Here is a 19,820-nt window from a genome sequence, read left to right as displayed (position 1 = left end):
TTTCATATCATTGTTATCTATCTTTTTTTGTCTACTTTTTTCTTATTTACCTTTTCATTTATCTTTATTTCTTTGAAATATGTTTTCGATTTTCTTTTTTTTATTTTTTCGGTCTTTCTATCTATCTTTCTCATATATCTTTTGTATGTATTTTTGATCTATCTTATTATCTGTTTATGTTTTCATCTGTCTATCTTTTTTTACCCATCCATCTTTTTTCTACATGTCTATGTTTTTTGTATCTAACTATTTATCTTTTTTAATGTATCTATTTTTTTAACTCTGTTTTTTATCTATATATTATTTGTAATCTGTCTACTGTTTTGCTGTGGCTTGGGGGTACTCTCTGCATTCTTCCATAAAATGGGCTTGTTAGGCTTATGACTATTCACGCCTTAGTATAGGAATGCGGTGGGCCGTTTCTTAGTCGTACAGTAGTCAGCAATAACTGTAGAAATAATAATATGATTTTGTTCTGGAGCTGGAGGGGGTGGTCTGAATCTGTATTTTTTCAGACGAACAGGCTTTGTCTGTGGACAACATAGTCGTATGACTATTCAAGTCTGAGTATGGGGATACAGATTTGGGTTGCACTTTTTAGCATCAAAAGGAACTAGTCATATTACTTGAAATTTTCCAATTTTGTCCTAAAAGAGACCTATATGCTGCCCGATTTGATAACCGTTTTTGAGGCCGAATTCGTTATCGAAGATGAGGGGTTAAATTTTTTTTATAATTTCGTCTTTATTTCTCAGCTTTTTTAATAAAAAAGCTGAGAAAGCGAAAGAAGAAATTTAAAGAATTTTTTAAACCCCTCTTATCTTCGATAACGAATGCGGCCTGAAAAACGGTTATCAAATCGAGCAGCATAACGCTTTCTTTTAGGACAAAATTCGAAAATTTTAAAAAATATGACTAGTTCCTTTTGATGCAAAAAGGGCAACCCAAATCTGCATCCCCATACTCAGACTTGAATAGCATATGTTTGTATATATGTTTTTGGTTCCCATTGACAACTACTGCTTAACAAGTTCCTCTTTAATGGTAGGATATGTGGGTATGTCTTATCTTTTGTAAGTATCTTTTTGTCTGTCGTGTCTCATCTTTTATCACTCATTTTTTGCTTTTACTATCTGTACTTTTTTTAGTTGGCGTTTGATTTGAGACATGTATAAGAAATCCCTATGTTGACATATTTAAGAAGTCTCTATGTTGACATATTTAAATTTTTTGAATGTTTTATTTATTGCATGTTTAAGGAAAGATTTTTTCCACGTTTAAGCTATATAGTATATTGTAATGCTTAAGAAATTTCACTTGGCACATGTTTAAGAAACCGCTATGTTGGTCTGTTAAATGGTAGAAAGATTGCAATGGCTAAAATGTTTACTCAAGTCACCTTTTTTAATGAAAAAACCTTGTCAGAGAAGTGGCGTTTTTAGAAAAAGAAACACCCTGATAGATGAGCAGTTTATTTTCACTGTTGCATTTAATTAGGGCCACTAAAATATCGCTGTTTTAGTACATGTTTAAGGAGGCATTTTTTAACGTTCAACGATCTATTTGAGTCACCGTAGGTGCTAGTCATGCGATAGTCTATATTTAACTTTCTACTTTTTTTCTGCTCCAGATAATCTTTTTTGTGTTTCAATTAGAACAAAAGCTTTTTTTCCACTTGTTTTCACGTTCAAGAGTCTATATTAAGCACCGGAGGTGCGAGTTATGCGCTAGTTTGAATGAAAATTTTTCTACAAGTCATTTCACAGTAATAATTATATCAAAATTAAAGCAGAAGCGAGATAATGCCTTACTTCATAAAGCGAGACTCAGAGGAACAGACAAAAGATACTATCAACTTTACTGTCCGCCCTAGGATACTTCGTGATGAAATTTCAAGATTTTGTGAGATTAAAAAATAATGGTTATAAATGTTTTTAACGTAAATAAATCGTACAGGCTATTTGATCTGACGAAAGAACTGAACTCACCCGAATGCAAAGTTCCTCCTTTCCACTTGGTGATCGAAACAAAAGTGAAAACAAAACGCAGCGTTGAATGAATAACTTTTAAGAAGTTCTTAAGGTTCATAATTGTTTCAGGCACCAAGAATCACTCTGTGGCTGTTGATCGAACTAGCCATTATTGGGTCGGACATCCAAGAAGTAATTGGATCTGCAACTGCAATGCGTCTTTTATCCAGCAACTTCATTCCTATCTGGGTCGGAGTCCTAATCACAGGTCTGGATACTTTCACCTTCCTGTTCCTGGAGATGTACAACCTGAGGAACCTTGAGGCATTTTTCGGGTTCCTGGTAACCACAATGGCGGTGACTTTTTGGTACATGTACTTCTCAATTTGGCCTCAACCCGATGAAGTCGCAAAAGGAGTCCTGATTCCGGGATGTAACAATTGCACCTCAGAGGCTGGATCACAGGCACTGGGAATCGTCGGAGCTGTCATAATGCCACATAATTTGTATCTGCATTCAGCTTTGGTGCTGTCAAGAAACATCGACAGAAGCAATAAAGCGACTGTTAAAGAAGCCAACATGTATTATGCTATTGAGTCAGCTGGAGCTTTGATCATTTCTTTTTTCATTAATTTAGCAGTTGTCGCAGTATTTGCGGAGGCCTTCTTTGGGGAGAACGATGCTACATTGAGCAAAGCGGGAGATATGATTGATGACAGATTTGGTAAATTTATGTCTATCATTTGGGGAATCGGAATTCTAGCGTCTGGTCAAAGTTCGACAATGACGGGCACTTATGCTGGTAAGTGAACTTTTTTTCCTGTGGAAAAATTAAGTAAGAGCGAATGTCTTTAATTAAAAACTTGATTTTTTTTCCATTTGGAAGGTTATCTAGGGCTCTAACTGTACATATAAAGATCGTTTCTACACTAGCCACAAGCAAGTGTATTAGTACGAAACTTTTTTTTCCAACCTAGCCCGTGGCTGAGAGGTTAGTGCGTGAGACTCATAATTTCTTGTTCGCAGTAGGTAGTAGGTTTGAATCCAAGATGTAGCCGAATTTTTACTAATTCGAGGCTTATTTCTACTTTTTCTTATTGCACTTTATAGAGCTGCTTTTTGTCGTGCCCTCGCGAGTGGTTGCGAAACGAAGCTTTGCCTCTGTATTGAATTTTTTGGCAGAACAATTTTCCGGCTTCCTGGTTTTTGACTGAAGCTCTTTCGGCTTAGTTTCCAAAGGTATTTTCACGTGAGCGAAAGGATGGATGTGTTTATCCAATGATATTTTTAACAGCATTGCAAGAGCACTTGCGTCATAGAGCATTTACTACTTTGCCTTTGATAGTAGCCGTTTTTGCGGTCAATTTTTTTTATTTATTCTTCCGGGTTTCGAAGTAAGTGAGGAATATATGAGCCTGTGGTGGTTGTTTTTTTATTACATAGCAATTTTACAAATAAAGTCGACAGCATATGTGTATCGATCAGGAAAACCTCAGATTTCCAAGCAGTAAAATGCGGATTGCATCGCTGCTCGATTAATACTTCATGGTTTCAATTCGCGAATTTTTTATGCTTGGCAAAATATCCGCTCCCATAATCGTTTTAAATTCAATTCAGGCCACATAATTGTTAATATTTTTTACTCAAATTTAAACATTTACATTTGGTATTGCAGTACAAAATTTATAATTTGTCAAAAAAAAAGTTCAACAAACAATTCGAGACATGTAAGTTTATTTAAAACGTTTTCATTAATTTTCATGTATGTATTTGAGAAAACTATTTCTTTTCACTCAGCTGGTGTACAGTAACACTCCTGCTGTGATTAAAATAGGTTTTTTGAGTGCAAACTTTTTTCGGGTCAAGTCAATAACTGGATTTTGCGTTCATGATTTTGCGTCTATTTTTCTTTACAAAATCTGCTTTATTTGTAAGGAATGAACGTAGTCAAGGCTTAGGTAGGTCTTGGTGATTAAAATAATCCAGGAAAAAGGAGTAGAAATTATTGTATTATTACTCACCTTCTTTTTTCCAACCAATTCGCAAATAAAATTGCTACTTTTGGTAGCAATTTTGAATCGGTAGGCTGCGGTAGCATAATAATGTCATATGTGCTTTAACATTTGATAAGTAAAAAGTTCACAAAATTTATGCTGTTTTACTGGTTTAAATGAACCGATAAAAGTTGATTGTTTCAAAAAGCAGTACAATGATAAAAAGCTCGATTTCAGAAGTTGTCCAGTTCAATGTATCTCACAATTTTTTGAAATGCATAATTTATGCATATTTTGGCTTTATGCTTTCCAATTTACTACATGCAAAATTGTGTCTTTTGTATTTGATGTCCCCTTTTGCGGTATCAAAGTGGCAATTTATTAGCTTATGTAGCTTGGTTATTAGTGGCTAGTTTTAGGGGAATTTGAGCATCCGTGGCTGAGTGGTTGTATGAGACTCAATGTTGCAAGGTCGCAGCTTCGAATCCTACACGAAGCCGAGTTATTACTAATTGGAGGCTTTTTTTTTAATTTTTCTTTTTTCACTTGATAGAGCTGCTTTTTGGTCGTGTTCTCGCAAATGTTTGCGAAACGCAGTTTCACCTCTGTGTAAAAGTAAGGCAAACTCCACTATCGAACAGCCAAAGTGTAACGGTCACCAAAAAAGTGATCGGCTTCAAGTTTCGTGAGTGGATTTAATCTTCAGTTTTCCCAGCGGAATGAAAAAATTACTACTGAGCCAGTTTTCTCAAATTGGTCTAGTTTTTTCAAGAATCTTCAATCAGACCTTATTTTTGAAATTCAAAGAGCTTTAAGGGCATATATTTTTTCTCTAAATTTCGAAATTCGAAGTTTTCTCAAAAAACAGGTAGTCTGTAGTCTGTACATTTACCAACTCTAATCTGGGGTAATTGTCTATTTTCTATTTTTTTGCTCAAATTTGTTCTGTATCTTATATTGACTATTTACCTCAGTTTGTCCTAAAAGCAATAATAAATTTTCATGTTCATCTGTTTCAAGGAATAGTCCGTACAAATTATTAGGGCGTAAAAAATATTATAGCTCAAAATTTTTATAGTATCATTTTTGGCTCAACTGGCGTCTATCCGAGTATTGTCGGATTAGTTGCCCTCCGGTAAATATTTTTGAATATTCATGTGACGGCGGTGATTGTAATATCTAAATTAGTTTTTCCTTTTTTTTCAATTGCAGTTTTTCCGAAAATTTTTCAGTTTTTTTTGATAGCTCTCGTTTTCGGGGATAGCTTGCTCGATCCTTTTCTTCGAAATTTTATTTTCAATTATTTGATTTTCAGTCCTTCTTCAATCATTTGTATCATGGCTGCGGCGAAGTTTGCTTTTCTTCTGTATAAAATAGATTGATTTATTTGCAGTTCTTGTTTTTGGAAGTTTTTTTCCTGTGAGGTTTAAACGGGTATCTGATCACAGTTTTCGTTATTTTATCTTTGATTCTTTTTAATCCTGCTTATTTTTAGGTTTTAAACTTTTAACTCGATTTGAAAAGTGGGGGGGGGGGGGGTAGGGATAACTAATGGCTGCAAAAAGGTGCAATTTATTCGATTCAACTTGAAAAACTTAACGAAAAACTTGAAAATATAATTTGAATTTGTTCAAAGAAATCTTTCGAATCGGCAAGCATTTGATTCCTGGCAAGCGTCACTAGCAAATGCGCACAATGCCCTCTATTGACTATATTGATTCCATCAAAAGCTGGTGCGTAGCGTATTATGATAATATTGTTTTTACTGATCTATTGATTCCATTAGAAACAGGTTGTTTGCACTAGCGTATCTAAGTGTGATTATAAGAAATGAACGTTGTGAGGGCTCTCATATAGGTCTTCCTGATTGTTTTGTGGTTTTTTTTCAGGAAAGACTTAATAATGTTCACGCTTAAATTGTTTTTTCGCGACTATACTTGTGATGTCTTTCTAAGTTCAGTGCATTTTCATTTTTAAAAGGAAGTCAAAATCCACTATCGAACAGCAAAAAATTTAAAGATCACGATAAACGTGATCGACTTCTAATTTCGAAAATGGAAAATAACTATTAGATTTCCCAGCGAAATAACAGTTTTACCTATTGATCCAGTTTTTTCAAATTGGTTTAATTTTAACAAAAAATTGTCCATCATAAATTGTTTAACAAATTCAAAAAGCCTCAAGGCCACCTATTTTTTGTCGAAAATCAAAAGTTGAAGATTTTGATTTAAAAAATTCAGTCAGTTTTTGTTTCAGTTTCACCGCGTTCATTGTTCTTCTCCTACTGTCAAAACGAATATTTAGGCTTCGTTTTTTGCATCACAATTAGTGAGGTTTAATTTTCATTTTTCACTTGAGAGAGTAAGTGACTTGTAATCGAGAATTAATTTTTTTCTGTAGACAATGGGACTTTATTTTTACCCGCCATGTATGTATGCGTATCTTCCTCTGATATGGAAGTGAACCGTATCTTTCAGGCCTCTTCCCACTAGGTTGGTCTAAATATAAAGCACGCGACTCTGGAACTTAAGGTTTAATCTTCGATCCCCGTTGGGACAATTTTTTAAGATCTGGAAGAAATCGACCTTGCTTTTTTGGAACCTCGAAAATATTCAGGACCACCTCAATTGCAGAAGAGGTAAAGCGAGCGCATTCGCAGCATAAGGTTTGGGTTTCCAGTCTAGACGGACCTTGTTTCTTTTATTGCTTGAAAATATTTTCGGAAAACTTGAATTGTCGTACAATCGTTGCTATACTTGTTTTTCGTAAGCTTATCGTTCAAAACATTGAAAGAGCCAGTGATTTTTATTTTAGTTTTTTAAACTATAATTGAAGGTCGTTCTGTAGTCTGTACATTTACCAACTCTAATCTGGGGTAATTGTCTGTTTTCTATATTTTTGCTCAAATTTGTTCTGTATCTTAGATTAACTAGTTATCTCAGTTTGTCCTAAAAGCAAAAGTAAATTGTCATGTTCATCTATGTTTCAAGGAATGGTGCGTACAATTATTAAGGCGATGATTGTAATATTTAAAATAATCGACTCATTTTTTTCAATTGCAGTTTTTCCGAAAGTTTTTTCAGTTTCTTTTTGATAGTTCTCGTTTTCGGGTTTCCAGCGGATACTATCGGCTGAGTTTTTGGTCCTTTTTTTCGGTTCTTTAATTTTATCAGATTATATCCCATAGGTTATTTTGTAGTAATTTTTTTGGTTTTTCAAACTTTGTGAGCTAAACTTGAATCAATTTTATTTGAGAATTATATCTTGCTTCGAACCTTTCCTTCAAAATTTTAGTTTCAATCATATTTTTTCAGTCCTTCTTTAATCATTTGTTTCATGGGTGCGGTGAAGTTTGCTTCGCTTCTGTATAAAATAGAATGATTTATTCATAGTTCTTGTTTTTAGAAGTTTTTTCCTGGGAGTTTAAACTGGAGTATCTGATCACATTTATCGTTATTTTATCTTTGATTCGTTTTAATCCTGCTTATTTTTAGGTTTTAAACTTTAAACTTGATTTGAAAATTGGGGGGGAGGATAACTAATGGCTGCAAAAAGGTGCAATTTATTCGATTTAACTTGAAAAACTTGAAACTATAATTCGTCTTTGTTCAAAGAAATCTTTCGAATTGGCAAGCATGTGATTCCTGGCAAGCTTCACTAACAAATGCGCACAATGCCCTCTAATGACTATATTGATTCCATCAGTAGCTGGTGCGTAGCGTAGTATGATAATTTTGTTGTTTTTAATGATCTGTTGATTCCATTAGAAACAGGTTGTTTGCACTAGCGTATCTAAGTGTGATTAAGAGAAATGAACGTTGTGAGGGCTCTCATATAGGTCTTGCCGATTGTTTTGTGTTTTTTTTTCAGAAAAGTCTTAAATTTGTTCACGCTTAATTTTGATTTTTCGCGGTTTGACTTGTGATGTCTTTTTAAGTGCAGTGCATTTCCATTTTTAAAAGTAAGTCAAAATCCACTATCGAACAGCAAAAATTTTATAGGTCACGATAAATGTGATCGAATTCTATTTTCGAAAATGGAAAATAATTATCAGATTTCCCAGCGAAATAGAAATTATACATATTAATCCAGTTTTCTCAATTTGGGTTAATTTTAACAAAAAGTCTCCATAATAAATTGTTTTACAAATTCAAAGAGCTTTGAGGCCAGTTTTTTTTTCGAAATTCAAAAGTTGAAGATTTTGAAAAAAAAACAAGTCAGTTTTTGTTTCAGTTTCATTGCGTTCATTACTGTTTTCCAACTGTCAGTTGGCTATGTTTCTGTTTCCTTGCGTTCATTACTCTTTTTCGACTGTCAAACCGAATATTTAAGCTTCTTTTATTGCATCACATTTAATGAGTTTTAATTTTCAGTTTTCACTGAGAGTAAGTGACTTGTAATCGAGCACTAAATTTTTTCTGTAGACAATGGGACTTTATTTTTACCCACCATGTATGTATGCGTATCTTCCTCTGATATGGAAGCGAATCGTATCTTTCAGGCCTCTTTCCACTAGGTTGGTCTTAATATAAATCACGCGACTCTGGAACTTAAGGTATAATCTTCGATCGCCGTTGGGACAATTTTTTAAGATCTGTTAGAAATCGACCTTGCTTTTTTGGAACGTCGAAAGTATTCAGGACCGCCTCAATTGCTTAAGAGGTAAATCAAGTGCATTCGCAACATACGGTCGATGAATAACTAATGACTGCAAAGAGGTGCAATTTATTCGATTTATCTTGAAAAACATAAGGAAAAAATTGAAACTATGATTTGAATTTGTTCAAGGAAATCTTTTGAATCGACAAGCATTTGTTTCCTGACAAGCTTCACTGACAAATGCGCACAGTGCCATTTAATGACTACATTGATTCCTTCCAGAAGCTGGTGCGTAGCATAGTGTGATAAGATTGTTTTTATTGATCTATTGATTCCATTAGAAACAGATTGTTTGCACTAGCGTAGCTAAGTGTGATTAAGAGAAATGAACGTTGTGAGGACTCTTATATAGGTCTTGCATGTTTTTTTTCTGTTTTTTCAGCAAAAAGTCTTAAATTTTGCTCACGCTCAATTTTGATTTTTTGCGGTTTGACTTGTGATTTCTTTTCAAGTTCAGTGGATTTCTATTGTTAATTAGTTGGTCTAAATATACAGCACGCGACTCTGGAACTTAAGGTTTAATCTTCGATCCCCGTTGGGACAATTTTTTAAGATCTGGAAGAAATCGACCTTGCTTTTTTGGAACCTCGAAAATATTCAGGACCACCTCAATTGCAGAAGAGGTAAAGCGAGCGCATTCGCAACATAAGGTTTGGGTTTCCAGTCTAGACGGACCTTGTTTCTTTTATTGCTTGAAAATATTTTCGGAAAACTTGAATTGTCGTACAATCGTTGCTATACTTGTTTTTCGTAAGCTTATCGTTCAAAACATTGAAAGAGCCAGTGATTTTTATTTTAGTTTTTTAAACTATAATTGAAGGTCGTTCTGTAGTCTGTACATTTACCAACTCTAATCTGAGGTAAATGTCTGTTTTCTATATTTTTGCTCAAATTTGTTCTGTATCTTAGATTGACTAGTTACCTCAGTTTGTCCTAAAAGCAAAAGTAAATTGTCAGGTTCATCTATGTTTCAAGGAATGGTGCGTACAATTATTAAGGCGATGATTGTAATATTTAAAATAATCGACTCATTTTTTTTCAATTGCAGTTTTTCCGAAAGTTTTTTCAGTTTCTTTTTGATCGTTCTCGTTTTCGGGGTTCCAGCGGATACTATCGGCTGAGTTTTTGGTCCTTTTTTTTGGTTCTTTAATTTTATCAGATTACATCCCATAGGTTATTTTGTAGTAATTTTTTTGGTTTTTCAAACTTTGTGAGCTAAACTTGAATCAATTTTATTTGAGAATTATATCTTGCTTCGAACCTTTCCTTCAAAATTTTAGTTTCAATCATTTTTTTCAGTCCTTCTTCAATCATTTGTATCATGGGTGCGGTGAAGTTTGCTTCGCTTCTGTATAAAATAGATTGATTTATTTGCAGTTCTTGTTTTTAGAAGTTTTTTCCTGGGAGTTTAAACTGGAGTATCTGATCACATTTATCGTTATTTTATCTTTGGTTCGTTTTAATCCTGCTTATTTTTAGGTTTTAAACTTTAAACTCGATTTGAAAATTGGGGGGGAGGATAACTAATGGCTGCAAAAAGGTGCAATTTATTCGATTTAACTTGAAAAACTTGAAACTATAATTCGGCTTTGTTCAAAGAAATCTTTCGAATTGGCAAGCATTTGATTCCTGGCAAGCTTCACTAACAAATGCGCACAATGCCCTCTAATGACTATATTGATTCCATCAGTAGCTGGTGCGTAGCGTAGTATGATAATTTTGTTTTTAATGATCTGTTGATTCCATTTGAAACAGGTTGTTTGCACTAGCGTATCTAAGTGTGATTAAGAGAAATGAACGTTGTGAGGGCTCTCATATAGGTCTTGCTGATTGTTTTGTGTTTTTTTCAGGAAAGTCTTAAATTTGTTCACGCTTAATTTTGATTTTTCGCGGTTTGATTTGTGATGTCTTTTTAAGTGCAGTGCATTTCCATTTTTAAAAGTAAGTCAAAATCCACTATCGAACAGCAAAAATTTTATAGGTCACGATAAATGTGACCGAATTCTATTTTCGAAAATGGAAAATAATTATCAGATTTCCCAGCGAAATAGAAATTATACATTTTAATCCAGTTTTCTCAATTTGGGTTAATTTTAACAAAAAGTCTCCATAATAAATTGTTTTACAAATTCAAAGAGCTTTAAGGCCAGCTATTTTTTTTCGAAATTCAAAAGTTGAAGATTTTGAAAAAAAAACAAGTCAGTTTTTGTTTCAGTTTCATTGCGTTCATTACTGTTTTCCAACTGTCAGTTGGCTATGTTTCTGTTTCCTTGCGTTCATTACTCTTTTTTGACTGTCAAACCGAATATTTAAGCTTCTTTTATTGCATCACATTTAATGAGTTTTAATTTTCAGTTTTCACTTGAGAGTAAGTGACTTGTAATCGAGCACTAAATTTTTTCTGTAGACTATTGGACTTTATTTTTACCCACCATGTATGTATGCGTATCTTCCTCTGATATGGAAGCGAATCGTATCTTTCAGGCCTCTTCCCACTAGGTTGGTCTTAATATAAATCACGCGACTCTGGAACTTAAGGTATAATCTTCGATCGCCGTTGGGACAATTTTTTAAGATCTGTTAGAAATCGACCTTGCTTTTTTGGAACGTCGAAAGTATTCAGGACCGCCTCAATTGCTTAAGAGGTAAATCAAGCGCATTCGCAACATACGGTCGATGATTAACTAATGACTGCAAAGAGGTGCAATTTATTCGATTTATCTTGAAAAACATAAGGAAAAAATTGAAACTATGATTTGAATTTGTTCAAGGAAATCTTTTGAATCGACAAGCATTTGGTTCCTGACAAGCTTCACTGACAAATGCGCACAGTGCCATTTAATGACTACATTGATTCCTTTCAGAAGCTGGTGCGTAGCATAGTGTGATAAGATTGTTTTTATTGATCTATTGATTCCATTAGAAACAGATTGTTTGCACTAGCGTAGCTAAGTGTGATTAAGAGAAATGAACGTTGTGAGGACTCTTATATAGGTCTTGCATTTTTTTTTTCTGTTTTTTTCAGCAAAATGTCTTAAATTTGATTTTGATTTTTTGCGGTTTGACTTGTGATTTCTTTTCAAGTTCAGTGGATTTCTATTGTTAATAAGGTGGCAAAATCCACTATCGAACAGCAAAATTCTAAGGGGCTCAAAAAACGTGATTGACTTTTAATTTCGAAAATGGAAATTATTTATCAGATTTCCCATCGAAATAAAAGTCTTACCTATTGATCCATTATCGTCCAATTGGGTTATTCTTAACAAAAAAAAATGTCCATCATAAATTATTCTACAAATTCACAGAGCTTTAAGGCCATCTATTTTTTCTTCGAAATTCAAAAGTTGAAGATTTTTGTAAAACAATTTAAGTCAGTTTTTGTTTGTTTCAATGCGTTCATTATTCTTTTCCTACTGTCAGTTGGCTAGGTTAATACGATGCAACCTAAGTCACAAATGAAAGAGCTAATTTTCGCTGGTTTTTTAATTAAGTTGGAAGCATTAGCACTATGATAACATGTGCTTTGAAGTTTGATTAGTAAAAAGTTAACACAGCTGATGCTTTCTTAAATCTTCAGTTGAACCGGAAAAAAAAACTTTTTTTTTCATACAGCACTATAAATACTATAATCCCATTTCAGGAATTTTTCTTACTCAATATAATTTGCGAGATTTTCGAAATGTATAATTCTTACGCAATTTGGTTTAATAAATTGTAATTTTTCTATGCGAAGTTAGTGTGGTTGCCTTTAGTTTTTTACGTTCAGTTTTTTACATTCAATTTAGTACATGCAAAATTTGAGTTTTGTGTATTTTGAAGCTCCTGAATCTTTGCCGCGCTTAAGTTCGTTTTTGCGATGTTGCAACTGCGTTTCTGTATCTATGGTTGCATAGAACTTTTTCGTATGCGTTTATTGTCACGACTATTTTCGAAGAAATTGACTGAAAATTTATGCTCGGTGTGGGTTTTTTTCTCCAGACAATTTTCGTCTTTTAACTAGCCTTTTTGGCGGAATTTTTTAAATCATTCAAAAGGTAGTGTTGTTCCAAGATCAAATTTGAAAAAATATTTTTCTTGTGATCATTTTTTGCAAAGTTACGGGGGTTTAAAGATTGCCGTTTCAGCCATCTTGGGACAACTAAAGTGCGATATGTTTCGCGCTTTTAACATGTTAGCAGAGATTTAATCCTTCTTAGATATCATTCCAAATTGGGTTGAAGTGTGCTAGTTGGTCTATTTACACTAGATAGCTTGCCAGCGTTAGGGTATTAGCACGAACCTTCCTTTTTTTTCAACTTGCAAATAAATGTGTTCATAAAACATTTCACTGATTTGGTGGCATTTTTGCTATAAATGACGATCTGTAGAATCGGAAATTTCTTAGCGTCTGTTCTCTGCTTTATTTGTGGCTAGTGTTTGTAATTTGTTGAGCATCCGTGGCTGATTGGCTAATGAGTGAAACTTACAGTCTCTAGGACGCAAGAGCAAATCCGACGTGTAGCCGAAGTCTTACTAATTTGAGGCTTATTTTCATTTTTTCTTTTTGCACTTTATAGAGCTACTTTTTGTCGCGTTCTCGTTAGTGTTTTGTCTTGATACGAGCAATCTTATTCCTGCTTTCCCCAGAAGAGCCCCGTCTGTAAACTACATCCCGCAAACTTTAAAATCCTACTCTAGTGGGGATATACATTTGTTAACAGGCTATAATCTGATTATACAAAGTTGAACTTTTGACACCCGGTTAAGTAAACTGTGCTTATATGTGCTTGCAGGCCAGTTTGTCATGGAAGGCTTTCTTGACATCCGGTGGCCCAGATGGAAACGAGTGCTCCTCACCCGAACTATAGCCATGTTGCCAACTCTCATGCTTGCTCTCTTCGCCTTGACTAGCCTAGAAGTAGTCTCGTCCTGGCTCAACGTGCTTCAAAGTATCCTCCTTCCGTTTGCAATTCTGCCCGTGATTGCATTTACCAGCAAACGAAGCATAATGGACACTTTCGTTTCTCCAGTGCCTCTCAGACTCATTTTCGGCTTTTTAAGCATCGGATTAGTGGGCATCAATTTCGCCCTCATTTACATATCAGTAAAGGAGACCGACTTACCACTAGGAGTTCTGATACTGCTCTCAATAATTGCTGTGTTTTATATCCTGTTCATAATTTATATTTCATTCGGTTATATCATAATAGGACGTGTTAATGCGGCTCAAAGTCGCAGAGCCGTTAACGGGTAGTAAATTTGTATATAATACTGGCTGTTGTATGTTCGACAAAAATATTCATTTCAACTGTGCTAAATGTTTTATCCACTGGAAGCCATATATGGAATCTATTTTATAGACTTATTTCAAAATCAATTCAATTTCGTAATATGGAGTTGATATTGAAAGGTCGATTTGAGTTGCAATTTACAAAGTGAGCACTTGTAAGATAGCCATAGCTTAGTTAAACTTAAATAATTAACCTTCGGCTTAGGCCTCTGGCTGGTTAGCTTAAAAAGAAAGATAGAGACTATGAAATTTAGGCCGAACTACCTGCTGATAAGAAACTGAGGCAAATGATATACGATCGGTGAGGTGCAGTTTTCCTGAGGTAATAAAGATAAATTACTATTTCATCAAAAATTTTTAACCGTTCTAGAACCTTATTTTTGAAAATCAGGTGTCATTAGAAACGAAGTGGGATCTACTTAACAATCTCCCCCCTATTGTATCTTCTAAAGAATCTCCCCCCCCCCTTTCTTGAAGGGGGGGAGATTGTTAAGAAGATCCACGAAGTGATTTGTTTTACTTGTCAAAAACAGCTGTGAAATTGCGCTCAATGAGCAAGACGGATCCTTGCAGCGATGGGTTTCATTTGTAACTTTTCCGATGCCAATGGAACCCCCACTGCGTTGAAAAATTACGAGTTACGGTGCAACTGTTGTACCATATTGGTCGGTTAAGCTACGGCGGAACTGATTAATTGACATGAAGACAGAGCTTGACCTGAACCAGAACTTTTTATATATATTTTTCCTACCTTATGAGTAAGAACTGGATTTCAATGCTTTTCCCTCAAAACATAATAACCGAAATCAAGTTTTAATCTTTTTTGTTTTTTAATTTTCGGTTTTTTGGTCAAATTTTAATTTAGATAATTTCGAATCTTTTCAGTAGCTTTTCAGTCTCATAACTTTCAGTGTTGATAAAAAACGGTTATCGCTGTTAAAATTGCCAGGAACTAATTATTCAAATAATTGTTATTTTTTTGTAATTGAAGCTATTGGTAACTATTTACATGCTTAAATTCGAATTTTCTCGGGAAAAAATGCCTAAAAAAGAAAATTCAGATATGTGGTCAGAAATCAGGGGAGAGCTCTGAGAGAACATGTTTACTGCTAGAGAACATGTTTCCTGCCACAAAGATAAAGAGAAAAGGAATAGAATGTTTTTTCACATAAAAGCAGAAATCACATAACCGACAGATGGCGTTGAGTGATTTTTAGTGTCGAGAAAAACAGGTTTAATGTTAAGCTTTTGTGAAGAATTTAGACAAAGAGCCACTCTTCACTTTGACGATGAACTTATTACTTTATATTTGAGAAGGCAAAATATTGTTAAATACGTTAATTTGTTTGCTGGTAACAAGCTCTGAAAGCTTTTGCGAGCGCCTTTCCCGCGCTGAAAACCTGAAGAAGTTCTCAAAAATTTTGAAAAAGTAGCCGCAGTTGGCTACTCTTTTCTCTGCGATGTTCTATATGTTCTAAAGTTATCATTTTTCTAACCCATGTAATCAGCAAGAGTGTTGCCATCAGAAAGTAGACTTTTTTGTCGAACAATATTTTTGGTTTAGAATGGTCAGTTTAATTGGAATGGTAAATTTCGTGGCTGTCATGCTGAGTTTCTTGAAAATTTAAAGTCTACCAAGGTTGGACTATTTTGAAACAGGCTGCTTAAAATCATTTTGAAACACTGTTTTTAAAATCATTTTAAAACACTGTTTTAAAACAGTTTAAAAAGAAGGGCATTTTCGCTATGTGGTTTGAAACACCAGGACGGTACAATCTTGTTAAAAGTTAATCGAGTTAATATACCATCATATAGGTTAATTATTTTTTCTAATAATTTTCTGGAAAAAAAAAACGATTTGTCATTGGATTCGTGGTTTTTGTCCTAGTTTCCGTCGGTTCATTTTCCTTTTGTAAAAATTTAATTTATTAATCTGATCTGGTTCTGTATCAGAAGCTATTTGGTAGCAGTGACAATCCCTAAGTTTTTAAACAGATTATACTTATTTAGTGCGATGCGAATGATCAAACTGAGCTTTCCTTCGTTTGTTTTTTGTTTTGTTTTTAAGAGCCGATGTACGTAGTTCAGACTCTTATATAGTTCGTAATTATTTTTTGTTCGTTTTTTTTATCAGGAGAAGTCTTAAAATTTGTTCCGGCTCAATACTTTTTTTGCGGTTTGATTTTTGATTTTTTCTGAGCTCAGGTCATTTCCTTTGGTCTGCCAAAATGGTTTCGACTCAAATACGCTGAAGACATAATCAAACATATCCTAAGAGAAAACTGAAAGTTTTTTATTTCAATCTATCCTAGAACTTGAATACCCTACAAAACATGAAAGAGATTGATAATAACTTCGATTGATATCATTCCTTAATTGTTGATCACTAGACAGTTTTTTGAAGAGTTATGAACGTTGTGAGAACTCTTATATAGGTCTTGGTGATATTTGTTTTTCCTGGAAAAGTCTTCAAATGTTCACGCTCAGTTTTGATTTTTCGCGTTTGACTTGTGATTTTTTAAAGTTCAGTGCATTTCCATTGTTAAAAGGAAGACAAACGCCTCTGTCGAACAGCAAAAGTGTGAAGGTCTCGAAAAACGTGATCGACTTCTAGTTTCGAAAGCGGAATTTAGTTTCCAGATTTCCCAGCACTATCAGATTTTCTCTAATTATGTTAATTTTTCCAAAAAATGTCAACTGTAAAGGGTTCTAGAAATTTACAAAGCTTTATGGCGATCTTTGTTTCTCTAAAGTTTGAAAGTTGAGGTTTTTTCTAAAACAAGCCAGTTTTTATTTGTGTTTACTTGCGTTCATGGAATCTTTTTTCAACTGTCTATTGGCTATGTCTAATTTGCTTAAATACGAGAAGCCATGGAAATGAATTTTATAATCCAATTGTTCATTACAACATTAATACGACTTTTTCGTGACTTCCAACAGCTTCCTTTTGACGTGGCGTTCAAAGAAAAATGCCCATGTTAACTCAAATGAAAACCGCTCGTCTTCGAAAATGGATTTGGTCTTAGTTGAAAATCCTCAATAGAGTACAAACAACTTGCCTATTAAAATTTTGCAATCGTAAAAGAGTTAATTGACATTGAAAGAGCTTCCAGGTGATGTAATTTTTTTTCTAAGAAACTCGATGTTCTTTTGAAATGCGGGAAAAAGTTTTAGTTTTTTGGCGCGCTCTCAAGTGATGATATTGTAAACGAATTGCGTATTTCTACAGTTGACTGCGTAGTGGCCTCACTTGAAAATTATTTATTATTATATAAAAATAGTTAATAGTTTGCCGTGAATTATTTTAGGTGCCAATGGAAGAGTGATTTTTAGTGCCTTTCGTTGATCCTGTTTTAAATTGAGAAAACAAAAAAAGAAACCCAGAGATTTACAAAGTTAAGCGCAATTATACACTAGTCGACAGAAATAAATGCAAAATCTTGATTTTCTATGTTAAGCGACTACTTTATTGGGTCTTTTTTGAAAAATTTTGAACTCGAATTAGTAACGAATCGAGAAATAGTGATCTCTAATACGTTCATCCAAATATCAATCATTGGTGTCAGAGGTTTACCTATTTAATCTGTGTCTAAAAACGCAATTTACATTCTCTGAAGGAAGTCTTCAGCAGCGTGTGAAATTGCTCGAGGAAGCTCTTAAGAAATTCGTGTTTGGCTTGTGAAACAATTTGAGGGAAACCTTTTATTTAATTGTAAGTCGTTTCAATTGCTATGGGCGCCATGTTTAACATATCACCAGTCGTTATGTTTACGAAATCAATTGGAACTTCAAAATAAAACGAACTTGGATTGGTCAAGATCAAATGTCTAGAAGGTTTGAGGGCAGGGCAGCGCAAGGCAAGGAGGGGCAGGGCAGCGTAAGGGAAGGCAGGGCAGCACAAGGCAAGGCAAGGGACAGGACAGCGCAAGGCTAGGCAGGGAAGCGCAAGGCAAGGGGGTCAGGGCAGTGTAATGCAGGACTGCGCAGCGCAGGGCAAGGTGGAGCATAGCAGGGCAGCGCATCGTAGTGCAGGGCTGTACAAACAAGGTACGGTAGTCCAAGGCACGGGAATCAGGGCAGCGTACTGCAGGACGGTGCAAGGCAGGGCAAAGTGGGAATAGAAGGGCAGCGCATCGCAGTGCAGGGCTGCACAAACAAGGTACGATAGCGCAAGGCAGGGCAGTGGAAGGAGGGACAAGGCAAGGAAGATCCAAGTGGCGCAAAGCAAGGCAAGGGGATCAGGGCAGCGTAATATACCATCATATAGGTTAATTAATAATTTTTTGAAAAAAAAAAACGATTCGTCATTGGATTCGTGGTTTTTGTCCTAGTTTCCGTCGGTTCATTTTCCTTTTGTAACAATTTAAGCTATTAATCTGATCTGGTTCTGTATCGGAAGCTATTTGGTAGCAGTGACAATCCCTAAGTTTTTAAACAGATTTTACTTATTTAGTGCGATGCGAATGATCAAACTGAGCTTTCCTTCGTTTGTTTTTTGTTTTGTTTTTAAGAGCCGATGAACGTAGTTCAGACTCTTATATAGTTCGTATTTATTTTTTTGTTCGTTTTTTTTATCAGGAGAAGTCTTAAAATTGGTTCCGGCTCAATACTTTTTTTGCGGTTTGATTTTTGATTTTTTTTCTAAGTTCAGGTTATTTCCTTTGTTCTGTCAAAATGGTTTCGACTCAAATACGCTGAAGACATAATCAAACATATCCTAAGAGAAAACTGGAAGTTTTTTATTTCAATCTATCCTAGAACTTCCGAATACCCTACAAAACTTGAAAGAGATTGATAATAACTTCGATTGATATCATTCCTTAATTGTTGATCACTAGACAGTTTTTTGAAGAGTTATGAACGTTGTGAGAACTCTTATATAGGTCTTGGTGATATTTGTTTTTCATGGAAAAGTCTTCAAATGTTCACGCTCAGTTTTGATTTTTCGCGTTTGACTTCTGATTTTTTTTAAAGTTCAGTGCATTTCCATTGTTAAAAGGATGACAAACGCCTCTATCGAACAGCAAAAGTGTGAAGGTCTCGAAAAACGTGATCGACTTCTAGTCTCGAAAGCGGAATTTAGTTTCCAGATTTTCCAGCACTATCAGACTTTCTCTAATTGTGTTAATTTTTTCAAAAAATGTCAACTGTAAAGGGTTCTAGAAATTTACAAAGCTTTATGGCGATCTTTGTTTCTCTGAAGTTCGAAAGTTGAGGTTTTTTCTAAAACAAGCCAGTGTTTATTTCTGTTTACTTGCGTTCATGGAATCTTTTTTCAACTGTCTATTGGCTATGTCTAATTTGCTTAAATACGAGAAGCCATGGAAATGAATTTCAAAATCCAATTGTTCATTACAACATTGATTCGACTTTTTCGTGACTTCCAACAGCTTCCTTTTGACGTGGCGCTCAAAGAAAAATGTCCATGTTAACTCAAATAAAAACTGCTTGTCTTCCAGAATGGAACTGGTGTTAATTAAAAATCCTCAATTGAGTACAAACAACTTGCCTTTGAACCAGTTGCTTTACCTTCGTCAAAAATTTGCAATCGTAAAAGAGTTAATTGACATTGAAAGAGCTTCCAGGTGATGTAATTTTTTTCTATGAAACTCGATGTTTTTTGAAATGCGGGAAAAAGTTTTAGTTTTTTGGCGCGCTCTCAAGTGATGATATTGTAAACGAATTGCGTGTTTCTACAGTTGATTGCGTAGTCGCCTCACTTGAAAATTATTTAATATTTTATAAAAATAGTTAATAGTTTGCCGTGACTTATTTCAGGTGCCAATGGAAGAGTGATTTTATAATGCCTTTCGTTGGTCCTGTTTTAAATTGAGAAAACAAAAAAAAGACACCCAGAGATTTACAAAATTAAGCGCAATTATACACTAGTCGACACAAATAAATGCAAAATCTTGATTTTCTATGTTA

General features: G+C 34.6%; 1 protein-coding gene across 3 annotated transcripts in view; it reads left to right on the top strand.

Moving 5' to 3' along the window:
* LOC134845631 (metal transporter nramp1 homolog) overlaps positions 1-19,820 on the top strand; it is a 505,909-nt gene that overhangs the window by 449,488 nt on the left and 36,601 nt on the right. The window contains exons 3-4 of one of the 3 annotated variants that reach the window (XM_063862636.1): positions 2,100-2,772; positions 13,396-13,998. The exons of the other annotated variants lie outside the window; for them this stretch is intronic. Coding sequence (XP_063718706.1) covers positions 2,100-2,772; positions 13,396-13,856 — 1,134 coding nt within the window. The 3' untranslated portion in view covers positions 13,857-13,998. Of the gene's footprint in view, positions 1-2,099; positions 2,773-13,395; positions 13,999-19,820 lie in introns of those variants that run through there. 3 annotated transcript variants of the gene reach the window in all.

This window comes from Symsagittifera roscoffensis, chromosome 5, assembly GCF_963678635.1.
Source record: "Symsagittifera roscoffensis chromosome 5, txSymRosc1.1, whole genome shotgun sequence".
Lineage (NCBI taxonomy): Eukaryota > Metazoa > Xenacoelomorpha > Acoela > Convolutidae > Symsagittifera > Symsagittifera roscoffensis.
This window is presented reverse-complemented; position numbering and strand designations above follow the sequence as displayed.